The sequence below is a fragment of the Melanostigma gelatinosum genome (assembly GCF_949748355.1).
Source record: "Melanostigma gelatinosum genome assembly, chromosome: 1".
Taxonomy (NCBI): domain Eukaryota; kingdom Metazoa; phylum Chordata; class Actinopteri; order Perciformes; family Zoarcidae; genus Melanostigma; species Melanostigma gelatinosum.
In genome coordinates this window covers 12765149-12790615 of record NC_136634.1, presented here as the reverse complement: position 1 = coordinate 12790615, position 25467 = coordinate 12765149, and the positions used below count along the sequence as shown (strand labels likewise).

The 25467-nt window shown below is 42.6% G+C and overlaps 1 protein-coding gene across 1 annotated transcript in view; it reads right to left on the bottom strand.

Moving 5' to 3' along the window:
- The window catches only part of ptprq (protein tyrosine phosphatase receptor type Q), a gene marked incomplete at both ends in the record, with an annotated part of 34714 nt that extends 10867 nt beyond the window's left edge, over positions 1–23847 (bottom strand). Inside the window, 41 exons of the mRNA XM_079280830.1 lie at positions 95–236; positions 501–652; positions 780–1055; positions 1129–1449; positions 2684–2855; positions 3897–4042; positions 4181–4335; positions 4439–4559; positions 4957–5238; positions 5347–5628; positions 6510–6617; positions 6718–6897; positions 7202–7363; positions 7495–8008; positions 8195–8352; positions 8567–8713; positions 8819–8947; positions 9052–9280; positions 9453–9652; positions 9751–9820; positions 11164–11278; positions 12672–12780; positions 13314–13428; positions 15102–15262; positions 15388–15648; positions 15870–16038; positions 16964–17061; positions 17481–17587; positions 17763–17916; positions 17992–18121; positions 18286–18416; positions 19227–19526; positions 19920–20213; positions 20835–21146; positions 21243–21617; positions 21858–22038; positions 22448–22662; positions 22757–23041; positions 23172–23316; positions 23403–23528; positions 23803–23847. Coding sequence (XP_079136956.1) covers positions 95–236; positions 501–652; positions 780–1055; positions 1129–1449; positions 2684–2855; positions 3897–4042; positions 4181–4335; positions 4439–4559; positions 4957–5238; positions 5347–5628; positions 6510–6617; positions 6718–6897; positions 7202–7363; positions 7495–8008; positions 8195–8352; positions 8567–8713; positions 8819–8947; positions 9052–9280; positions 9453–9652; positions 9751–9820; positions 11164–11278; positions 12672–12780; positions 13314–13428; positions 15102–15262; positions 15388–15648; positions 15870–16038; positions 16964–17061; positions 17481–17587; positions 17763–17916; positions 17992–18121; positions 18286–18416; positions 19227–19526; positions 19920–20213; positions 20835–21146; positions 21243–21617; positions 21858–22038; positions 22448–22662; positions 22757–23041; positions 23172–23316; positions 23403–23528; positions 23803–23847 — 7774 coding nt within the window. The remainder of the gene's footprint in view (positions 1–94; positions 237–500; positions 653–779; positions 1056–1128; positions 1450–2683; positions 2856–3896; positions 4043–4180; positions 4336–4438; positions 4560–4956; positions 5239–5346; positions 5629–6509; positions 6618–6717; positions 6898–7201; positions 7364–7494; positions 8009–8194; positions 8353–8566; positions 8714–8818; positions 8948–9051; positions 9281–9452; positions 9653–9750; positions 9821–11163; positions 11279–12671; positions 12781–13313; positions 13429–15101; positions 15263–15387; positions 15649–15869; positions 16039–16963; positions 17062–17480; positions 17588–17762; positions 17917–17991; positions 18122–18285; positions 18417–19226; positions 19527–19919; positions 20214–20834; positions 21147–21242; positions 21618–21857; positions 22039–22447; positions 22663–22756; positions 23042–23171; positions 23317–23402; positions 23529–23802) is intronic.
- Between the last annotated feature and the right edge of the window lie 1620 nt (positions 23848–25467).

Sequence of the window (25467 nt, the reverse complement as noted above, 5' to 3'; positions counted from 1 at the left end):
GAATATACTGTGCAAACCAATTTTGAACCACAAATTGTGAGCAGTGACCTACATCAGTGAAACATCCCTTGTGGGCAGACAGTGTGTACTTTACCTGACTCGTTAGTGGTGAAGGTCACTGGGCTGCTGAACTGATTCCCATGGCCCACTCTGGTGTAACTGTAAACACTGATCTCATAGGAGCTATGAGGCCTGAAGCCTGATAGATACTCAGTGGTCGACGGACCGGAGGAATTCTACACACACACATGAAAAAAAATACGACAGATTAGATGGAGATTAAATCATCCAATACTGATCACTGGAGTGGATAATATCTTATTGTATCAGCACACATGTATGTGTACGTATAATGTTACTGCTATGTGGTATCTGGAGTGTGAAATTAGAGCTACCGTAAGTGTGACTGTGTGTACTCTGACAGAGTGCGTGTCTGGAGTGTGTGTGAGTGGGAGCGTTGTTATTGTGGAGAAGCTTTCGTTGTGTGAAATTACCGGTACCTTATGTGTGACCGTGCGTGTGATGAGGTTACGGATCCTGAAGCCGTACTGTATCACCACTCCATTGGGCTCCAGAGGAGGCTCCCAGCTCAGCCACACAGAGAATGGTGTGTGGTTATATATAGTCAGGTCACGGGGAGGCGACATGGGCCCTGAAACACAAAGCGAGGCAGTTAGAGAGGAAGATGGACTAAAACAGACAGCAGATATACACCCATAGTTTCATGAATAAATATCATCGAATTAGGATTTTACAGACAATTTCAATTTCAAACTAACCTCCTTCATCGGTGTGCAGATGCACCAGCAGATAAGGCCCTGAGCCTATACGTGTTGCAGCAGTAATGGTGAGGTTGTAAGCCGTGTATGGAAGCAGGTTTGTGAGGATGAACGAGGTGCTGGGGGTATGAGTTGTGTTGGAGCCCCCTGGGCCAAACAGAGTGAGGGTATACTCTGTTATCTCCCCGTTGGTCTCCAGAGGGCGCTGCCAGACCATTGCGATAGAGGAGGACGACAGATTCCTGGAGGACACCGGCAATGGAGCCGAACTAGGAACTAATGAGAAACGGTTTAACAATGAATACATGAACCATACTCCATAAGTGAACGTTGATGTAGATGAACTCACTATCGTCATCCGTTCTCAGATACATTGTGCTTGTATGATTGTAGGCAGCGCCAGCACCAGTTGCAGGGGTAACAGTCAACACATAAGGAAAATACTTCTTGAGTTTGGTGAACAGGAAGACATTGTCAGTTGTGGTATGCGTGATGGTCTTGTTGACAGCTGGAGCCCCTTGGTTGGATATGTCTGTGGGGATGCCGGCCTCCTGTAAGGTGAGCAGGTAGCTGAGACGGCCGTTCGGCTCCATGGGAGGGTCCCAGCTGACGATGATGGCTGTGGAGCTGAAGATCTGAGCAGTCAGGTTTCGGACTGAGTCACTTGGCACTAAAGGATTAAACAAGAATAACTGTGTCACTATTATTAACGTGCAGTGACAACACTGGTTTAAGACCTAGAGCATTTTGATGCGTTTATTGAACTACGACGCAGTAAATTATGGCATCAATCAGCAACACACAGTGACATTTGAAGGAAAATGAACAGCGCACCAGACATCATCATCATTACATAGAACAATATGGCATGACATCCCTTTAACAACACAGAAACACAGCAAAGTAAACCAGCACAGTGAACAGAAACAATATCCTACAAAATAAAAGACATACAGAGGGATTTAGGAGACGAGCACACTGAAAACCTTGGAAAGGAAAGGAGTTGACGAGAAAATACTCATCCTGTTCATTCTCAGCCCCTCCAGAAATAACGTGGTACACAGAGAGGAAAAAAAAGGGAGATGAAGGAGAAAACGGGAGATACAATTTGAGAGATCCATAAGATGAGTGCGTGGATGTGTGTGGGTCTGAGCCTAGCAGGGGGCTTGGCTGTGCGGGAGAGACAAGGTGCCTTGACGATCCGGTGCTTGGCTGAGAGTGGAGCAGCTAGAGCACAGGCAGAGATACAAAGTCAGTACGAGCAGTGATCATTCAGAGACAGTGAATACGATGTTAGCGAGAAAATAACAATGTACAAAAATGAACTGTGTGTGACAAAGTCTGTGGCGGCTGTCTGCACCATTTTTCCCAAAATAACATAAAAACAAAGAGATCAGTTTTTACACTGAGGATATCAAAAAGACGAAGTACAACTAAATATTACATACAAATTTAGGTTCTGGGGCAACAATGCACAGCACAAACGGTCTCAAAGCACATCAGGCTTTGTTTTTTCTCTGTCATCATATTGTAAAAGCTTCCGCACTCTCTTTTCTCTCTGTTCTTTTAATCCCCCAAAACTTTCGGCATGTTTAGCGAAAGAAAACACAAACTGGCTGTCTTCAAGGCAGGACAAAAGCAGAGCCAGTTTGCCAGACTAACTGTTATCCCCTTCCACTAACAGGCTGAAAGTCACATCTTCAATCGCAGAGTTCTTATGTAATTTTCTTTTTGGAAGAGTTTTGAAAAAAGGGTGCAGACTCACCCTCCGGTGAGACTTTGAATCATTGTGTGTAACAATCATCTGGCACTATGTGTGGTATTTCATGTTTATATATCTATTCTTTTTAAACGTATTGATATTTGTGTGTATGGAATCGTGTCAGTGTGTGCGTCTAACTGACCGTCCTCCGGTAAGAACAGGTTAAGTGGCTCGCTCTGGACCCCTCCGTCCCCCTGCACTGTGCTGGAGGTCATCCACAGGGTGTAGTTTGTGCCCCCAATCAGCCGGGTCAGAGTGTAGGAGAGGGCTGAATCAGGAGATGCAGGTGCAGGTAAGTCTGAAAGAAGAACCCTCTGTGGAGAAAAAAGGAGCATTAGTTATTTACAGACATTGAAATAGAAATTTAATCAAGAGCAAAATGTATGCTTAATATACAGATGATCAACAAATGAGAGGAAAACCCAGCATTGAGTGGTCAACAAATGCATGGTCACAAGCCATCAGGAAACATCCACATTTATTAAGTTTCACCACTCATTTATTCAGATTTTTTCTTCAGAGCAGTATTGTTTTGTGTGCCCCTCGGAAGCAGCATAACAGGCTGTTTATAGTGTCAACAAAGTTGATTTGATGCATGTCGTAGCATTTAGCCATGCATTACTATTAGTTAGCCATTTAAAAAAATCCAGCAGACAAGAAGCAACATTAGCATTCCTTTGGAGTCAGGTTTGTGTCCTCTCCACCAACTCCTGAGAGAAATATTGGTCTCTTTAGCTGCTATCAGCTTCACTATGTTCACCATCTAGAAACTAACTTTGCTGTTCGGTGCTGAGCAGGAAGCATACAGCAAGCCAACTGCCTGCTGCTGGAACAAGGTTTATGATATCAGTGCAAGGAAACCAAACCAGTCAAGTTGCAGGTTGAAAAACCAAAACAATGAGTGACAAGACGCTCAAAAGCTTTGCACAGTATGGCTGACAGGAAGTGCCAAGTTGGGTGATAATAATTCTGTGAAGGTGCGTGACCGCGAGCGGTTGGGCTGCCCCTCAACCAAAAAAAGTATTGATCTACAGATATAGTCTTACACTTATACGATTTTGTCGACTAATCAATTCGTTGATTTCATTGATAGATCTTAAAAATGTTGTTTTTCTATCAAGAATTAAACAAAAGCACCGCTTTGAATCTTGTGCTCAGAAGTTCCTTGGTAATAAGTCATTCAGCATGAAGAAAAGCATTAAAAACAACTAAAATAATCAAGAAATCTTAGTTGACTAAGACCACAATGACCAATTAGTCTACTAGTTAGTTCTAACTGCTTGACCCATTTTTGTGAAATGTAAATATTGATTCATGCTGCTTTAATCTGTCACTAGTCTGTATATGCATCTCACCTGCTCAGCCACAGTGTTGTTATCAGAGTAATGAATGGTATAGTGCACAATGATTCCATTCGGTTCAATAGGCGGGTGCCACAGCAAGGTGACGGAGGAGGCAGTCACATTTGCAAAAGTCACATTCTGCGGGGGGTCAAATGGTTCTGAGAGCCAGGAAGCACACACAGACACATGTTCAGTTAATGGGAGAAACCTCATACAAATGCATTGTCACAAACATTTTGAATGTGAGGATGACTTAAAAAACAATCTGCCAAAATTCTTGAACAATCGTCCAGCACCTGCATCGGTGGTGGTAAAGCTGATGTAAATCAGCACTCCTCCGTCTCCCAGTCTGTTCCAGCTGGAGACAGAGGCATTGTAGCGACTCTCTGAGTCTACATTAATAACCACGGATGTCTGTGTCACATTCTGCCACATCTCAGTTGTTTCATTCCTAACAAAGAGAGCAATCATTAATGTTGCAATGTGGTCCATTTCATTTTTAAACTTATGTTTTTGAGTCAAACACACAGAGAAAAGTAGATTAAGAAACTCACCAAACTCTGACGATGTAGTAGAGTATGTCGGAATTGGCTTCAAGTGGTGGTTGCCATGATAACTCTACCTCATAGTCTGACAACTTCCTGGCGTGGAGGAACTGAGGAGGTGTATCTGGAGCTGAGACGCAGTAGAAACACTTTCAAGTAACAAAATACAAACAGGAGTATATGGGTTATCAAAAGACAAAACTGATTTTTTTGCATTGGGCAAAACGGAACCTCATATGGCCCCTCAGGAACGTGGCAGAGAGAAACATAATGTTGCCCTGAAATAAAAAACTGGTTGGTTAAGACTTGTTTGTGCTTCTCAGTCCTGCTGGAAAGCACGTGGCATCACATACCTGTGAAGTAACATCATTAACATGAGCTGAGACAGAGAGATGTAACTGAGGAGGAAAAGACGAGAGGAAAGTCAGATTTAATCTTCGAACTCAGTCATCATGTAAGCGTGCAGCGTCCTGGAACTGCAAAACAAAACCTCCCCTTTCCGCTCTCTCCCACCCGGTCCCTCTCACCATCCTCCAGTGTGGTGATGTTGAGCGGCTCGCTGCTGTAGTTTCCTGGCCCGACACGCGTGTGTGCTTGCACCATGATGCGGTAGTGTGCATACTTCCTCAGATGCGTGATGTGGATGTAGTTGGTTGGGGAGGTGAGGTTCAGGTAGTGACTGGAATTCCACAGCTCCAGGCTGTAGTGGGTAATGACCCCGTTAGGCATCAGAGGAGGCTGCCAGGTCACGTTCACTTCGCTGGGACTGACCGACTCATACGTAACGCCATACGGAGGACTGCCAGGAACTGAAGAGAGAACATACCAATTTTAAAATCGGAACAGTTGATGGTGTTACTAAAGGCTCTCATATGTGTGTATTTGTGAGCAATGGGTGGGTGCAGCCATCAACACACCGTCCTCTCCGGACAGCAGGTATAAAGTGTCAGACGTTTGGTTGCCATGTCCGTAACTCGTGAACGCCTTCACAGACACGTTGTAGTAGGAGAATGGCTTCAGGTTCATCAGGGTGACTGTGTTAGAGGACGTGTTCATTAACGCAGAGTAGGACTCATTCTCATACAGGACCTCGTAATGTTGGATCACCCCGTTGGCTTGTTCTGGTGCAGACCAGGCCAGTGTGAAGGCAGAGGGGCTGGTGTCAACCACAGTGAGGTTCACAGGGGGGGAGTCAGGCTCTGAGGAAGCCATAGAAAAATCATTGACCAGATAATATAGCTGACCTAGCATCACATTGAATATTGGTAATTCAATAACTACATATGAAATATTTGAGTTTGTTTATCAAATTTCAAATCGAATCACTAGGGGTGTAACGGTTCACAAAATCCACGGTTGGGTTGGGTACGATACAGTGGAGCCACGGTTCGGTACGTTTCGGTACAGTAGAAAACTATGAATGCCAGAGAAATGTACTTGATTTTAAAATATATTTATTCATTACAACTAACATCATGAAGTTATTCTTTGACTTTGAACAATGATGGAACTATACCTGAGTGACCCATCTTCTGGGGTGTCTTCTTAGCAACACAGAAGCATAAAAAACAAAAACTGCTCCTTAATGTTATGTAGTATTGTTACTTACATCTTGCTTACATCTTGTATTGTTACTTACATCTTGCAAAAGAGATTTTTAATCTCAATGGGACTACCTGGTTAAATAAAGGTTTTAAAAAAAATAAAAAATAAATCTTTTTTTTATTCAAACGTATTCGGTTCGTCATGCGTACCGAACCGTGAGCCTCGTACCGAACGGTTCAATACGAATACGCGTATTGTTACACCCCTACTAATCACTGATATTAATTGACTGACTTTGAATTGTTAACAGTATGAGGTGCATGCAATCCAACAAGGTTTAACAGCTGCACAAATTGTCACTTAAGTTTGACTGAACAGCTTTAATTCCATTCTTTTTAAATCAATGAGAGATTTATTGGCATTTCAATTCGTCAAACATTCATTATCTAATTTGCATTACTTCCATTCATATTCAAACCAATATTTTGAACACTTGAAGACTTGTTTCTGTATACAGTGTGTGTTAAGTACATACCGTCCTCTAAGGTGAGAACAAAGATGTCATCTTCCTCAGACAGAGAGCTCTCTCCCACAGCTGTAGATGCAGCTACACGTAGCTTATAACCAGTATACTTGTCCAAATCTATATATTAGAACAGATATTTACAATCAGATCTATGTCATGATGATGATAAAGATTATAATGACTGCATAGAGCTCTGAAGAAAAGTTGGTTCCTCTACCTGTTATTAATATGCTGGTATCGTTACTAAACCAGTTAAGGGCCTGATAGCTGTGCAGTTTGAGGCCGTAGACAGTGTAATGTGTGATCCTCCCATTGGGGTTCAGTGGTGGGACCCAGTTCACCAGTATGGAGGTGGAGCTGATGTTTTGATAGGACACTTGGAGCACTGAGCTAGGGACTAAACACATACAGACATTGTTAGGGACAAAGAATGTTTCTGGTTTTGCAGGCCGTAGCATTTGTTTTATATTTAATGATAAATGCAATCTGTAAAAACCAGCCCAAACACTTTCTCTATTTCTTCAGTCTCTAAATGTAGCACTTGATGTCGATCAGCAAATTGTACTGTACATGTACTTGCATGATTCATGCATATTTTGGTAACAACATTTTTGTAACAACATGGTTGATTGCACTTATTGCAAGTCACTTTGGATAAAAGCAGTCAGCTAAATAAATGTAATATGACTACCGGTACTCACCCTGCTCCCTTGTCTTCTCAGTGGTATCTGTTGCAGGACCCTCTCCCACTGTTGTGGAAGCAGTGACCCTGAACGTGTACTCGGTGAAGGGATTCAGATCTGACACCAGGTATGATAGCTCCTCAGACAAAACGTCCATCACCTCCTCTCTCACCATTACACCTGCGATACAAAAACAGATAGAGAAACAAGACCCACATGCACACACAGGACTAATAAACACTGGAACCCGTCTTGTATCAAGGGCTGCAGGAAGTTAAGAGAAGCAGTGGTTCGGGCTAGTGCTCTCCCACCTGTCGTACCAGAAGCTGCTGCACTGCGTGTTGAAAAGTGTCCCGTAATCGATGCATCATGTGTGGACAAGCGGAGCTGGCCTGGGGTCAGGGACAAGGCGGAAGAATCTGAGGTCATATCCCCAGCATGCGATTGCTTTGTCAGCCAAGGTGGAAGCGTAGCAGGCGGCACAGAGGTAAGAGGGAATGCAGAGGTCCCAGAGACTGCAGAGGCAGTAAATTGAATATTTGTGCTGTTGGAGAGTGAAGCAGAAACATAACTGGTACTGGGCTTCTCAGTGACCATTGAGTCAGCAGTTGGTTGAGCATCGGTGTCAGTGATGTAAACAGCGCTTCTTTGTCCAGACTGCGTGACACTGGAAGCAGTCGTAGAGGGCAGTGTGCGATCAGCAATGGTGGCCGTGAAAGTCGGGGGTGATGTGATCAGATTGAGCTCCGCAGATCTCTTACGCCGCCCGGGATTGTTATCGACATCAGGGGGACGGGTCTCATCTTCATTTAAACCAGTTGTATTCTGAAGGAAGAAAAACTACATTTTATAGCCTGACTGGAGGTTCTGATTTCTTCTGGGTGGGTTCAGTGTTAATAAAAAAAGAACAATTTCATCCAACCTTTTTAACCAAACATTTTTAACAGTAGTAGCTGTGATGGGATACATTTATGGTGGCTTGGATAGCTGTAACATCTGGCCTACCATTTCTGCAGAGAGGGTGATGTCCTGCAGCAGATTGTCGGCAACAAGAACCTGCACTTTGTAGTGGGTGATTGGACCGTTGGGCTGGGCAGGGATTCTCCAACCCACACGGATTGAAACTGAATCTTCAGCTTCTGCCATCAAGTCCTGCACGGCACCGGGTGCTACTCACACACACACACATAGAGCCAGAGAGAATCAGACACAGACAGAAGCACACAAAACACACCCCGAAGCATGTATAGGACTTTATTGTGTTATCCTTGACATTTCTGTAGTAGTGTGTGAGTCAATGTCCACTTACCCCTTCCAAAAATGTGTTTAGAAAAACATCCTTACATGCAACATATGTTTAAATAAAGAAACGAGTGGTCTCACCTTCGGCATGTGTAATTACATCATCCTGCGCTGCTGGACCCACTTCTCCAGCAGCTTTGGCTCGGACAGCCAACGTGTACCTTGTGTAGGGGGTCAAACCAGTCAGAGCAAACCGCGTGTCTCCTGTGCTGTTCTCATACAAATATCCTGCAATGAATAGGACATAGAAAATTGCATGGATTTTTATCAATTTAGAGTTTGAGTCCGGCTATGCATGAATGCACGTGTGTTCAAGAGTTAATATTTAATAACCTGTAGGTCCATAAAGGTAGAGCACGTAGGTGAATCTTCCTGTGATAATGCTGGGAGAGCCCCAGGACACGGAGGTCGATCTAGACGTCATATTCAATATGAAGAAGTTTTGTGGCGGGTCTTCTGGGGCTGCCATACACAAAGACACGTAAATAAAGATTTTCAGACATGCAATACATACTGTATATCCTAATAAGACAAAAGGTACAGCCTCGTTTGCCTCTTTTTCACACCTGACTCTGGCATGCGGACCATAGTGGAGGCTATCTGTCCTTCTCCATCAGAGGTGAAGGCAGACACTTCGAATAGATAGGCAGTGTAAGGTCGTAGTTGATCAACTCCTACTGATATGGGCACACTCCAGGAGGCTGCAGGGGGTATGGCGGAAAGGGTGATGGGTGAAGACGATGCTGTAATCTCCAAGGGACTGAGAGTCGCTCGGGACAGGATATCTGCTGCATCCTACACATACAAAGTCATGCACGGAGGGAAACGTGTATCAGAAAAAAAATAGCTCGCGGTATGTTGTACATACGGTCAGCCTTGTGCCTTGGTAGCATCTATACTCCTGACAGAAACAGGACATTTCACAATGACAATGAAAAGGACAGAAGGTGACAGTATAATGCAGTACATTGCAGTGAGGCAGTGCTCCGGTCATGATGTCTTCTGCTTTGACCTCCAGCGTGCGGACCGTCTGCCCGGTACGAGCGCGTATAGCCTTCACAGCAAACTTCGTGATGAGACCGTTGATGCGGTGCGGCAGCAACCAGGTGACCACGACGAAGGTGTGGTTCGAAGCAAGCGCTGTCAAGTTGGTCACCAGGCCAGGGGCTGCAGGAGATGCACACATAGACAAACAATACTCTGTATACACAAATCACTGTTTTAGATTTTGAGATCCTTATGCAAGTGTGTGCATGAACACCCACGGGACTCAGCGGTCTTTATGTATACAGATCTGCTGAAGGCTCCTATTCCAGCTGGAGATGTGGCTGCTACCTAAAGGGGGGGGGGGAGCAAGAGAGAGAGAGAGAGAGAGAGAGAGCGAGAGAGAGAGTAGGTATTACTTAATGATGATTAATTCATGTTGGTGTCAATAGGGCAGTCATCAGATCCAGATTAGGTGCTGATCTCAGGCAATGACCACAACTGGAACAACACTATGTTGGAGGTGATTCAGTGATCCTAGTAAAACACGAACATGACATAACATTATACAACAGGTATGTGAACAGTATGTAAACAGACCTTTAGCCTCTGAATTGCCAGCTACATCTTTGATCTTCTCAAAGATTTAAACTGTGTCAATCAAAATGAATGAAAAATAAATTAATGACGTAACAAATGTAATGCCAATTAAAGTCTGAGTATCAGGCAAAAGTGGGAATACATCTAAATGGACTGTAATGCATGCTACATCCAAAATGTTATCTTGAAACATCCATCTTCAGCTTTTATTTACGATATATTTATACTGAACAGATTTAACAAAAATATAAATGTCAATGTTAAGTTTTTGTAATTGGCTTTCAAATGTTTCTTAATGCAAATACTTCTAGAAAATCAACCTACAGAGGATCATGCTTCGAGAGCAAGCACAACACCGGCATTTGTTAAGTCGAATGCAAAATAACCTCGTCAAAAACTTCAGTCTAAAATTACCATAGAGTCGAACCAATGACTCTGAATTAGGCATTTCGTGTTTACCACTGTAATGAATGAGAATGGACATTGTCTATATTGCCTGATAATAACCCTAAAATAAAAAGTCAACACTTGACAAAATCATATACTTTACACAGTATCTACAATTTATACCGCTCAGGTAATATTACCTTGAATATAACATTCTTAGGTCTGTCTTTGCACGGCTCAGTGTGTGGGTCAACACACTCAAAGTAGTAATATGATACAAGCACACACTCATAAAGGCGTGCACACAAATACAGAATGTGCAGGTGTCATGATGTGTGACATGTGTCATTTGTATTAAGGTCATTGTGGGTTAATGAATTCTGAAAACTAATAAGCACGATCGCATTCAAGCTCAGTGACAACAGACAGTGGAAAGAGCCATGGCTGATCCATAGATCTGTTTACCTGATTAATAATGAAATCAGGACGGATCAATTACCAGTATTCAGCCAGATCAAGAGAATAGTCCGGTCCAGTGGGATCTGTCCACATGAGAGGACAGGAGGACAGTTTCCAGGAATATGTTTGTTCTGAGATACACCTTAGATTGTTGGATATCGGAGTCTATATTAGGGTTATCATGTCTCAGTCCTGTTATGTGATGTGAGTTCACCAAAGTGAATTAAATCTTGAATTGCATATCCTACCTCAATGTGGTACGTAGAACCTGAGGTGAAGTCAGTGAGCAGGGTCTCAGGTGCGTCCTGGTACTTGGTGACCTGTGTGAAGGTGGGATCGGGGTAGGGACACACCTCCTTGTATCTACAGGCAGAAATCCACTCTCAAGATCATCATCTTTCAACTCACATTATACATTTATGTACAGCATGGCTGGATGAAGGACTCTCAACAATTGTATTCAAGCATAGATTTAAGGTACTTCATTTTAGTATTTCCATTTTATGCGACCTCTACTTCATTATATTGTTGAATGGAACTTTTAACACATTCACATTTTTTATTATCTCCTTAAATCTAATGCATAAGTAAAATAAATATGTCTTTTCTGGCCATTTTAGACTAGAATCAAGTCCAGAATTGAGGATTATTTTCTTATAAAAAATATTTAAAAAATCTGCCAGTGCTGCAAGAATATGTCTGTGTATTCAATGCAAATCAAATAGTTTTGAGCATTTCTTTCTAAAACTACTACAAAGAACTTTCTTTACGTGTCGAATTTGGCGTCCCTGTGGACAAAAGTGATGGTGTATCTCCGAGCACCAGCCTCCCTTTAGAAAACTGAAAATGTACTGCAGCGGGGTCTGACAGTCAGTTCTGGTTCTCCTGTGCCTCCCTTCCCTCCAGCAATGCAAAGCTCTGCTCCTAACTGGAGGAGGAGCCGCTGCCGGGCCGGGGAGCTCTCCTTCGCTCTCCCCTGATCGCTGCCAGAGGCCTCGCTGGAGTCTGAGCTGAAGGACTTTCTGGTGATCCTGCATGACTTTGTCTGATTTTGAGCAGAATCCGAGCCGGTTCATCAATTACAAGCATTAAGAATACGCATATAAAAATAGAAAATCTTCTCGTAATGGTCTAGTTTACTTATGTAGGTCATATAGAAGCATCAGTACTAAATTGAGACTGTTTCATAATCAGTTAAAAGTTTCTCACAGTAACTTTAAGTATACTTTTGCTGATAATATTACTAATAACATGATTTTGAATACTTTAACTTGTAATGGAGTATTTTTTAGGACTTGAATACTTCTTCCACCCCTGAAAACACATCAATAGGCTCAATGCCATGCATGTAATAAATACAAGTCTCAGTTGTGCAATACACATAGAGCCCTAAACGTACATAGAAACCAAGAGCAAATTGTTTTTAAATTGTTACACTAGATTTATATTTCTTTACATCCTATTTCTAAATGATATATTTTTATGACATTCAGTATTTTTTAGATATTACATTGATACCTTTTTTCCTTTATTGACTGTCCTTTTTCCTTACATTTGATTTGAATATTTGTTTATTTCACATTTGATATTTTCATGATCTCATGATGAGTCAGCGCCTGATTTGCGAACTGCAATTTTCTTGACAGAGACAAAGACAACAAAGCTCTCCTGGATTGTTGAGACTTACAACCTTTGTGGACTCCTACCAATAGACCAAAATAATTCACAGTTTTTCAAGACGACAACAATGAATTACCTGATGACGTATCCGTCAATATTGTTGGCATCAGGTGGCATTGTCCAGGAGAGAAGAATACCATTGGAGCCCACGGCCTCTCCTTCTAGGCCTAAAAGTGGGCCCGCAACTGGGGGAGAAGAAATGAAGTGTGTGAAGGAGAGAAGAGAACAGAAGAGTGTCTTTCCACATCGTCCACTGTGTTCCACACCATAAATACAGAAAACATACAACACAGATATTTTGGTACAGAACTTCTGTATGTCAGAACTCAACCATACACAGTACCACAGTCATTTGAAGAATAGTGTAGTTGTCTGTGGGGACTGATCCTACGAGTGTGTGTGTGTGTGTGTGTGTGTGGGTTTGAGTGCGATTGAGGCTGAACTCTGATGAATAAGCCCTCACACAGTAGTGGCATTTCAATGACATTCACTGGAGACCCATTCATCCTGCGGTTCAAAAGCCCAGGCTTAAGTTACCGAAGAGGAATTAAACACACACACACCTACTGTACTAATTCCTTTCCGTCGATGTGTGTGTGTGTGTGGGTGTGTGTGTTTGCTATAAGGGACTGTATTAAACAGCAGAGGGCAGACGAGAACCTGATGGCACTTTAACACTCAAAAACAAAACCCATCCAAACAACACGAAACAGCGTACCACTCTCATTAGTATTGATCATGCGGCTGACTCCGGGGCTGATGTTGGAGGAGGAGGAGACTGCTGTGACTGTTACACTGTATCGTGTCCCTGGAGTGACATTCACCACATCAGCCTGCAAAAACAAAAACAAAACACAGGATACATTTTTTAAATTGATTTAAAAAACACGATGTGACTTAACACTGTCAATGCAAGTGTGTATTGCTCTCTAAAAATACAAGAGAACGAGAAGAATGGTTCATCATTATTTCCTAAAGTCCAAGGTGATTTATATATATTTTTTTGCCATTGCTTGGTCTGTCAATTGCAATTTGTTACTGCTGGTTTTGGTAACAGTCCAATTCCAGATATTCTGTTTGCTATCACGTAAGACAAGAAAAAGCAGAAAATCTTCATAATTGTGAACCTGGAATTGGATAACTTTAGGTAATTCTTGTTTCAGTGCTTTAAAAAAAAGTTATGTCAATCAACTAATCGACTAATTTCAAGTATTTCTTTTTCTTCAAAACAGAAATATGTATGGATATTTTTGTTTTAAATCTAATTATCTTTTTTTTCCAAATTTGCCACTTTACAATTTTTCACAATTACACAAGTATTCCATGTACACAATACCCTGGTTGGCAATCACTACTGTAGAACATATTAGTAAAATAAAGCACTCCTCTGACGAATCTCCCCAAATAGAACCAGGATTAAAACTAAATTACAAAATGATCTGCAACTTAACTTGACAGCTTGTGGCTGCACTTGTTTGTATCTTTATATATTTTTGAGACAGAAGAACTGTGTTGCAGTCTTTTTGCTTTTAAACATTTGGACCTGTGGCATTAGTATGTTTGGATAGCAATAATTCACACTCATACTTTATGTTACCTCCCAGAAATATGACGAACTGTGTTATATTAATGTTCTGTATATCTGAGTATATAAACATCTATGTGCACATCAATGCCAGAGTGTTGCATTCTTACCTGTGAGTGTACCTGTCCCAAGCAGAGCGTTAGCAGCAGGATAAGTGAGAAGAAGGCCATGCTGGTTAGCAGAGTTAGCTTTAGTTTAGACACAGCAGGTTACAGGCGTCGCCAGTGGAGCTGCATCCAGTGTTAGTGCACAATGGCTAGCGGTGGTCTACAGGTACTCCACTGGGGTAAAGAGGAATAACTCCAGGGTCTAGGAGCTGGTTAGCGGCATGAGTAAAAGGTCACAGGGTTAGTTGTCCAGGAATTGGATATTAACAGCTCTTGGTCTTGAGGTATTCCAAATTGTTGTGGCTAACTAAGGAGGAGAGTGAATCCTCTCATTAGCACGAGGCTAACATTCTCCCTCTGGTCTCTATCTCTCTCTCTCTCTAGGGAGAGCTGCTTAAGCAAATGAATGATTCAGGGTTGAGCTCATGAGGCCAACTTAATAAATAATGAGATCTATTACTCAACCCTTTGCTCTGTGTGTGTGGTGTGTAAGGTTACATTTTGGGGGTATCTGACACCTGGCAGCTGGGAAGAGAGCTAAAGAAGCATGCATGTTTGTGTGTGTGTGTGTGTGTGTGTGTGTAGATTGTACACTCAGTATCATAACTCAGCTGCATGTCTGGATCTACAATGCCTGACTTCTTCCCGTTGTACTGGTCTTCATGAAACTGCATTGAGTGTATTCAGGTGAACTGTACTGTCCCATTGTCCAACTCGCTACAATGAGTTTATTAGGTGAAACTGTAAGTTCAGAAATGTCATTGTTGTTATATCTAAGCAGTGTGTGTGTTTCGTTGAGTATGTGTGTGTGTACCTGAATGTATTCGTCACACGCAGGGTACACTGTGACCTTTCCCTGGTTTGGTAGCAGGTTGACTTGATAATGATCCACACACCCAATCGCCTGCTTCCAACGTAACGAGAATGCACGTGCAGAGACATTCATGACACGCACACCTCGCACACGTGCTGGCCCTCATAAAAAGACAAGAAAGGGAGGAATCGAGTCAGAGAGGTGGAGAAAGTAAACAAACCCAATGAAAGGGTGATCAGGTTCGTTGATATTAATGTAGTGTTGTAGCCCTTGCAATATCGTCTACCTGTGGTTACAGTCAGAAAGGCAGCGCTGCCCGCTGTCACTCCTCTGACTCTCTCAGCACTCACGTTGTAACTGCAGCCGTCCACCAGCCCTGTAACTACGGCAACCTGTTCCTCCTTTGGTACGGTGTGCGTGGTTGTGCCTGAGGTGTTGGCCACAGTGACTCTGTGAAAGTCAAACTCTCCAAACGCACTGCCCCAGCTCACAGAGACAGAAGAAGAGTTCATGTGGTCTAAATGAAGAGCGCATACTCCTGCTGGGCCTGGAACACAGTTTTTGCAACTTTACACCTTTGTTTTTCATCTCTTTGGCTGCTATTCCATTATTTTATGTGTTTTGAGGGCTTTATGCATTGAGGAATCACAAACATCTTTTTCTATCTTGGCAGGACAAAGGTTTCTGAAATACTGCACAGAATTTAGACTGGTCTGTTTCTGTATGTGTGTGTGTGCGTTTGTGCTTGTATGCATGAGTATCTCTTACGTGTGCTGAACTCTCTGTGGACTGCCTGACTGGTGTCTGAGCCAAGCACACTCTGAATGCTGACACTGTAGTCTGACCCCGGGATCAAATCCCTGATCTCATAACGTGCGTCCTGGACAAGAACCTCAATCCATGATTTCCTGTCCACAGACCGCAGGCCAAAAACAAGCTGAGAAAAAAAAAAAAAAAAGTCCCAAGTTTCAATTACTGGCCGCAAAAACATGCCACATTTCTGCTTTATCAATCCTTTATGTGTCTTTTATTTATGTTTGTTAATGTGGGTGGGTATTGTACGTGCATGTAATGTGCTTGGTCATTCTCCCTGGTCGTGGCTCTACTGAGGTCATACATCTTTAATTAAAGGGCTGGTAACCAAATCTGTGGTGTGCTGACAACGGGTTCTAAGTAACCAACAGGTGAGTGCAGAACCTGATGCATGTGGCCTTTTTTGTCCTTTGAAGAAAACACATTTTGAGGAACGTGTGTGTAAGACAAATGAGGACTGACATCTGTCTGGAAGTTACTATGGCATACCGACCTGCAATGCCTGTCTCTCCTCCTTTGATTTCTTAGAACTGAACAGCTGAAGTATTTTACATGTCTTACCAAGTAACAATAATGTCAGGAAGTAAAGTGACATTTTTTTATCAACCTGACAAAATTACGTTCTTGTGGGAAGAAAAGAAAAGGCAACACTGTAACTTCTTGACATTCTAATACAATGTAAATAAGTTACATTGTATTAGAATGTAACTTCTTTACATTCTATTAGAATGTAAAGAAGCTACAGAGTATAGAATGATTCTATTGAAGTTATTCCTTTTTTAAATGTTTTAGACGAGTCACTAATCACTTTAAAAGAGTGATTTTAGCTGATTTAACTTACAGACATGAGATTGATCTTCTCATGTCACTCTCTTTATACAATGATATAAATTCATCCCCGTTTTATTGATATCTTACGAAAAGTTACTCCTCACTTTTCGTGCGTTTTTCCTGCAAAAGTCCAGCAACATGAGTCTGTTTTCGCTTGTTACATGCATACTGTCTTTTCAAAATAAACTTCCATCTTCACAGGAAACAACTAAGGTTACCTTGTACCCCTCCACCTGTCCTGGCGGTGGTCTCCAGGTTACAAACACAGACGTCACTGCCTGCTCTGAAAGAGTCACATCCTGTGGCACCTCTGGGACTGGAGACAAGAGTACCATTAGCATGAGACACCATTCATGAACTGACTCATAATCATCGCCATCTGTCACTATAGGTAATACACGTGTGAATATAAACTCTTTGAAAACTTTATAGGTTCACTTTAAACAAGCAATTAACAAGCAATACTATCAATATAAATATTTTCTTTATACTTTTACATTCATATGTATTTTAAGTTATATTTGCATATTTTGGCTCTCTTCTGACGAGACATTTCCTGCTACATTCAATTTGTGTTCCAACTAATTTCTCTCTCTCTCCCCCCCCCCCCCCCCCCCCCCCCCCCTCACACACATGCAAATGTGGGCACTCACAACCAGTCTTTGGTCCCGGTGTTGCATATGTCTCAAAGTCTTAAACTTACTAGTATGGAGGATCACAAAGTCTTAAACTTACTAGTATGGAGGATCATAGTAGCAGGTTTACTCCTTTTCTCCCCGCTGGTGCGAATCACTTCAATGGTATATTGGCTTCCATAAGCGAGGCCTTCAAAGCTGTAAGATCTGTGAACACACAGCTCTAGCAGTCATTGTTTTGTAAGCACAGACTTTGAGTAATCCATGTTGCACTACAACTGCACTCAGTTGTTATTAAATAAAGTTTTAATCTGGTGATTGTTATTACAGTCTCATAAAACTGTAATCATTTGTGCATAATTTGTGCAAGAGTGAGACTGACCTAGCCTCCGGATGAGAAATCATCAGCTCTTGACTGAATGTTCTGTTTTTGATTGACAGGATGAGTCCGCTCGCCACTCCCCTGACCATACTCCAACGTACGCATATGGATGATGTGGTTTTATTCACAAGAGACATCTTTACTGGGCTGGGGGCTGGCGTATTAAAAAATATTCCACATAGTTAGTTAAAATAGAAAGATTGAGCAGTGTGTGTATGTGTGCGCTTACCCGCAGTGATGTTGATGGTGACAGGGGAACTGTCTGTGAAGGACTCCTTCTCCGTTCGTACTGCAAAGTGGTAGATTCTGCCTGGAGTCAGACTAGAAAACGTTGCGCTCTGACTGAACACCTTCTGCACCTGTAGCACACAAATGGTATAGACCTTTTCAAACTGGATAACATAAACACTCTATATGGGTCCCTTTGTATTTCCTGATGCAATGTTTGCTCATGCAGTGGCTGAGAGGAAATAAACTTGGGCCGTTATGAATCTCAAAGTAAAATCTCCTTTTTTTGGTTTACCATTTGTGAGTGGTCACAGTTTAGGCAGGTGGCCTCGTAGCTGTGAGCCGGTCCTGGTGCTGGATCCCAAAGCAGCTCTATGGACGAATCTGTCACCACGCCTTCCCTCACTCTGTTAGGAGTAGCCAGACCTAAAATCAAAAAACATATCCTACACTGTAGTTATTCTGCTAACATACTGAAAATACCAATTAACTTTGGTTGGGCGAAAGTTGCTAATTTTATGTTTTTAAACCTGGGGATCATGTAATTTATACATGATATATTATTGCAGTAATAATGAAGTAAAAAATTGGCAACAACTTCATGAAAGACACCACATACTGTACATGTTTATACATAGTATATACCGGTATGTTTTTTTGTTTTTCAAACAAACATTTTAAAAATGCATTTAAACATCATGCCACTGTCTTATTTTAACGTCCCTTCATTTGGGGTTTGGGTTTGAGGTCTGTCTGTCTTAAGAAGCACACAGTCTCAAAACAAGATACAAAATATATCATACAAAATAACATCTGTCATATAGCTTGAGGCCTGACCTAAATGGTATGGATTTTTTTGCAATCCCCACATGTTGAGAACATACATTTTCAAAATAAAATCAAACAGTTAACCAGTAAAGTGATGACAATATTAGAGTGAATTAATTTAATCTAATTGCTGCAATATGCAATAGATAAAGATGTGAAAAAGTACTTTTAATTGATGTCAAATCATATGTACCGTATTATATTAAATAGATAGAGTAGTGCTATCCTGAAGAGAAAATGTGATGAGAGGCCTTTTCCAGGTTAAAATACACTAACAGAGAAGGACCCACGATGTTGTGAGATAATTTCGGTCAATATAAGCCCAAATGTTTATGCCGACACCTTCAACTACAGCAATGTGAATGTGTCTGCTGCCACTAAGTACGAGTATGAGCAGAGGCAACTCACTTGTTCTAACGGGGCGGGTGTAGTACGGTGGTCCCATCTGCTCTCGGCTTGTGCTGTACACCTTGAGCTGGTGCTCTGATCCTGGACTGAGGTTGCTCAGGGTTATGATATGCACACCAGCAGGCAGGGAGTACCAGTGACATGTGTTCCCACACAGTCCCTCACACAGACTGTCACACAATCCTGGACATACACACACGTTCACCCCATCAATCAGGCCCAGATGTGGATGCTGGATGTAAAGTTGTGCAGAGTTTGTGCCCACTGAAAGGGGGACTGCTACCTGAACTGGCATTGGATCTAGACATAGAGGGAGAAACAAGAGACAACAATAAAAGATTAAAAGATAGGTTGATTCAGGTCAGGTGCCCAAATTAATATTGAAACTTGTTTTGCTTGCTGTAATCATTCCTTTTGTTCATACTGGCCATGGGGGACTAAATCCACAGTCCTCATTCTGTCTGTGTATCAAGAGGTTTATCTGAAGCTTGAAGCCAGTTTAGTAAAACCCCCCTCTTTTTAATCACTATCCTTCCACTGCAACTCAACAGGGAAAAAAGACAAAAAAGAGAAATGTAATCTAAAAAAGCTGTAAATTTTGGTCGATATCCACTGGCTACCTCTGACTACTGAGGCCTTATCTTAGCTTCAGATAAACCTCTCCTTTAAAGGCGGTATTGTTGTTTCTCTTACCTGTGGTGTGTATGATTCTGGTCCTGTTGCTCCTGTCCTTTCCCCTCAGAGAGACAACTCCTATTTCATAAGTCTGACCTGGAGTAAATGTGCCCAAATGAACACACACAGACTGACGTACCCAGTGTGCACCAGGACTGGACTGGTTTATCCACAGTGAGGTTAGAGTGGGATAAATGGGTGGGTGGGATGTGACATAATAACCATCTGGTGGGTGATCAGGTGAACTGGTCCAGCAGACTGTCAGATCTCCTGTTGTGTTCAACACCACCAGACCACTAGGGGCCTTCACCGCTAAGAGGCAGAAAGGAGATTGTTATTTTGTTGTCAGCTAACCTGAGTCAAAGTCAAAGCAAAGTCTGCATTACACAACTATGCATGTTTTTTGTTTGGACAATTACATACTGTAAATTTGAAAACATCTGAAACGTATCCACTTTGGCAGACAAATAAGTGTTTTATTAATGCTTTTGATCATAAATGTATCTAGAAAAATGACCATCACAGCAAGACAATCAAAGACTAGTCCACTAACACCCCTGACTGGACCTCTGTTGTGAAGATGTTTAGCTTCACAACCAAAAGTCCAGTCAAATCTTGGATTGTATTGTACTGTCTGGGTGAAAAAGAAGGTATATAATGGCAATAACAGTGAATTAATGAAACTTTCTGATTGTGAAGTTCTCATTTGTGTATCTTTCCGAAATTTTCAAAATACATCTTTGTAGATTTCATAGAAATTAAAATGAATCATCATGAATCAGTGGGAAAATCCCAGGTGTAAATCATAAAATGTCAGGGTCCTGGTATCGTGGATGTTGGCTCACTGTGACCCTGTCATGGCTCACTGGAACACTACAATAGAACAGAGGCATCACAAATATCTGCTGTGAAAACGTCCTGTTACGTGCTTACCAGTCTGGACAGTCACAGGCGCTTGTCCACAGCTCTCTATGCCATGCTGGGTGACGGTGTAAACTTCAACTCTGTATTTCCTGTGCGACTCCAGCCCTCCAATCACAGCAGCGTATGCCTGCAGCCCACCAGTCTCAGATAACCTGGAGATATTGGTCCTTCCAACTATGCTCTCTTGTTGTGAAGACATGTCCACATAGCGCACAACAAAGGTCCATCTAAGCCTTAACTGTGCATCTGTCATTATCCAGTGGACACTAACCTGACTGACGGTACTGGGGCCAAAAGTGATATTTTGAGGAGGAAGAGGTCCTGTAAGGAAGAGAACATAAAGCTTTGAAGTTACATCTGTTACCACAAGATGCTTGTGCTTCCTTGTGTGTACTTTACGTGTGTCAGCACACTCACTAGTGTGCGCAGTTCGTGTTTGTCCCAAGCTCCAGGTGGAGCCAGCAGGATGAGAAGCTCGAAGGGTGAAAGAGTAGATGCTCCCTGGAGACAAGCCTGTCACTGCTACCCCTCTGGAGGAGAGGACTATGGGGACCCTGACGATTTTTCTAACACCGCTCAGGCTCTGCGTCCCCTTTTTGTCCTCTGACTTCCTGCTTCCATCTTCTTCATCTTGACCCGACTCTCCATCTGCCTCCTCTTGGTACTGGAGGAATATCTCAAAAGAAGAAAGACTAAGAGAGTTGACGGGTGAGAGGTCACTCCAACGAAGCTGTACTTGTTGCTCTGTCACCTGAACCAGGTCAAAGGAGAACGGGGAAGGGACAGGAGGGGCTGTGAAAGAGGGAGACACAAGTTACGAAGGAAATAAGGGAAGGAGGTGCTCACAATTAATATGGTATGGGTTAACGAGTAAGTGTTTAGCATTACCTATTTACCTTGAGATTGAACAATATCATAGGTTGAGGGTTATGACGTTGCAAAATTTGCAATTATTATTATATATAATATAATATATATGTATGCACAGTAAATGGTGTGGTTAATAAAAGGTATATTACACAAGGTATTTACTCTGGCAATGGCAGATGAAGGGTAAGGGGATGTTACAGAAGAATGGAGTGAGAAAGTATCCTGGCCCTGTGGCATTGCTCTGAAGGGCAAAACAGTCTGTCTGATTGGCTGGCAGTAATGGCATCGTGGAGTTCGTCAAGTTATAGGCTGAGCCATCAGACCAGAGAGGATGCCCCTCCTCCTATGGGGTGACAGAAGAGAGACATTGTGCACCAGCTGAGTGTCATTAAAGTGAAAGTATCAGAAACAAAACTCCTCTTTAAGGAGTAACTGCTGCGTTGGGGCTTTTCCTGTTGAAAGTGTAAACTACTTTGGAGGAATATCACCTGCCCCTGTGTTTTTACTGGTCTATGAGTTTGAAACAGAGGATATACCCGAACATGTAAGGACCTCGCTGCAGGCAGCTAAAAAGAAAACTGCCTCCATAGACTAGTTTTGAAATGTGAACTGTATTTATTTGTATTCTACTCAAATCATAAAAAGTAAATCATACAAAGAGTAGTCATTTCCTAAGTATATTCACTATAAATATGAAACTATTTGGCAAATTGTAAATGGTACGTCACAATACGTGGCAATTATTTCGCTACCTGCTGGTCATTGAGTCCGGTCCATAGCAGCAGCAGGTTGTGGCTCAGCAGGTGAGAAGATATGAAAAGCAGATCTTCAACAGTCTTCAGATCAGCCAGGTGACTTCCGGCTGCCAGGCCTCCGCAGCTGTGCTGGGCATCAGTCCAGGTCAAACCCGTTCTTCTCACAGTGTAGCAGCTTCTCCCATTGGCCAACCAGCCAGGTGGGCACTGAGCTGGAGACAGTAATTAGCATCAACTAACACAGTCTTTTTTAAGGCAGATGATCAAATTGTTGTCATATGATGAATTGATTGTGGTATACAATACCTGTTTCAATATCGATGCTGAGTCTCTGCTTCAGGGTCATATTAAGGTGTTTGAGGAATGTAGTGACCACAACTTTGGCCTTGAAGCGTGTGCCAGGCTGGAGACCTTTCACTGTGTACTGAGAGTTTGTCTCTGATGAGTTTATGTTGAAGATGTGGGTGACAGATTGTGTGTGAGTGTTGTGCAGACTCAAGGTGGCTAGGGTTTGTTGTTTGCGAAGTTTCCACATCAGGAGAGCAGTAGTCGTCGTGCTGTAAACATGAAGGGAGGACAGGGAGACTGGAACTGTATAAAGGGGAAGGAGTAGAGACAAGATGAAACACAATAATGTCAATAGGCATTATACCAAACACTTATCAAGCATGTTATTTTTCTACGTCAACAAAAGTGGTATTCAGCGTTCACAGACACTCACTGAAGGGAAAAGTCTTTGCCTCAAGAGTAGTATCACTTCTGCTGGCTGTCAGTGAGATGTTATATCCTCTTGGGTCCTCAACCAATCGTAATGACATTTTGCACTCAGGGGAGCATGCTGACTGGTGGATGGGCTCCACATACACCTGCAGAGATGTGACCATTCATTTAGTTATAAAAATAAACTCACATGAATGAAACTGGACCAGAGTAAGCATCCCATTGTTCTTACCAGCTGGTTACTTGCAGTCCTGCAGGTGACTGAGTAGGCATCTGAGTCTTTTGTGGATGGGAAGGACTGAAATACAACTTCAACCTCAACAGGGTTTAAATGCTGTTCACAGGTCAGCAAGACAACCTGAGGAGGTGTAAAAGTAACATGTGACACAGAAGCTAACAATGTACCTCAAGAGGTGCTTCCGTGCACAGGCATACACATTAGCTAGCCAGTGCCATTGGTACACAACTAAATGATGAAAATGCACTAACATGCAGGCAAGGTCGCCCCGGCTGTGCAAACACAGCACAGAGACACTCAGATTACAACACACACACACGGAGAGCGTCAATTCAGCACCTTTAAAAACGGTTACAATACACCTGACACATAAGCATGATGGTTATCCTCTTACCTGGCATAAACTGGCAAGTAAACACAGAATCTCTGTTCTACCCATTGGAAAGGTCACTCCATCTCATCGAGCAGTCACTGATCCACCTGGATGCGAACGATCACTTTCATCACTTCGGAGCAGACCCTTCTCACGAAACATCAGCTGTGGAAAGTCCCAAACTATTTGGCCCGCTGGCGACCAGCTGAGCGTCAAAAAGTAACTGTAACTTTTTAAGAGTTGACAAGTCGTGGATTACATATTCATAGCCGTCTTAAATCATGGGGAAATCTCGACTTGCTTTTACTTCAGTTTTACGCAGAGCCTGCACTTTGAATTTAGCGCGCACTCAAAGTCAGAGTTCACCGGCTGTTTCCTCCGAGAAGCAGACCCTCTAGTGAAGTAGGAGACGGTCTTTGGGTGAGTATGGATAGAGAGAGAGAGAGAGAGAGAGAGAGCGAGAGAGAGAGAGAGAGAGAGAGAGAGAGAGAGAGAGAGAGAGAGAGAGAGAGAGAGAGAGAGAGAGAGAGCGAGAGAGAGAGAGAGAGAGGGGATGTATGAGTTTAGCCCAATTAGTTCTGGCTCTTTGTTGGGATAAGAGCAGTTCACCATGGTAACTTCGGGCACATGGCCACTCCAGAGCTGGGCTCCTGAGGAGAGGAGAGGTGGGGCCGCTGGGCATGTGGGGCGTTCTGAGGGGAAGGGAGAGGGGTAAGAGAGATGTGGTGGGGCTGTGTGGTAAATTGAGATGCGCTCAGCTGGCAAAGCCACCAGCTTCATGCTTCTGGATGACTGACAATCAGCAAGTCAGTCACAGCAGACAGGTCTAAGATTTTGTTTTCTTAACCTCGAAAATAAGCGTGGGCTCCAAACTGTTCATAACAAAGTGCAGCGGGGAGAATGGTTTGGCTCGGATGTGGGGTGTGGTAGGAGAGCTGGCCCGTGTGGAATGGCAGGAATGTGAAAGGGAGAAGTGATTGACACACAGTGAGCTGAGTCTACTGAGGGGTTCTGTTATGAAGAGGTGACTCCCACACAGCAATCATCTCTGAGAGGAGAAGCACAAACACATGTCCGCACTACACATGCTGAATCAGGATGAGAGTGTGCGTTTAATGAGATTTGAGTTTGAAAAGGACACACTGCAGGTCACGAGGTCAGCCAGTCTTGCAATAATACAGACAAAGTCACCTGTTAAATCTTTTATTTCCCTGCTACAAAATACAGAAACTACAAAAGCCCTAAGGTCACAATACACTTTTCTAAGGAAAAAAGCTTTGCACACAACACTCATTTGTACAAAGGCTACATTTAACATGTACAGTATTTGAACCCAACAGCGGATATGAAAAATACAACAACTTCTGTGTCAACATAATATCAATATATATCAATATACAGTAGGATAAGAGGCTAATGGCATCGCAGCACCACCCGAAAGCACTAGATGGCTGACTGGGATGGCACAGCAGCTCTTCTAGAAAGTAAAGACTAATGTGCAGACAAAACTACTTGAAAACCATCTCAATCTTACTTCAGTTATTTTCAATATCTTTTAAGTAACTACGACTCAGAGTTGTAAAGTGTACTTATATACCAAATACAATGAAACATGGCTGGATTTCACGCTCGTCCATCGGTACTGAAAAAATCGAATTCATCCCCCTATTCATGCATTCTCTTCAT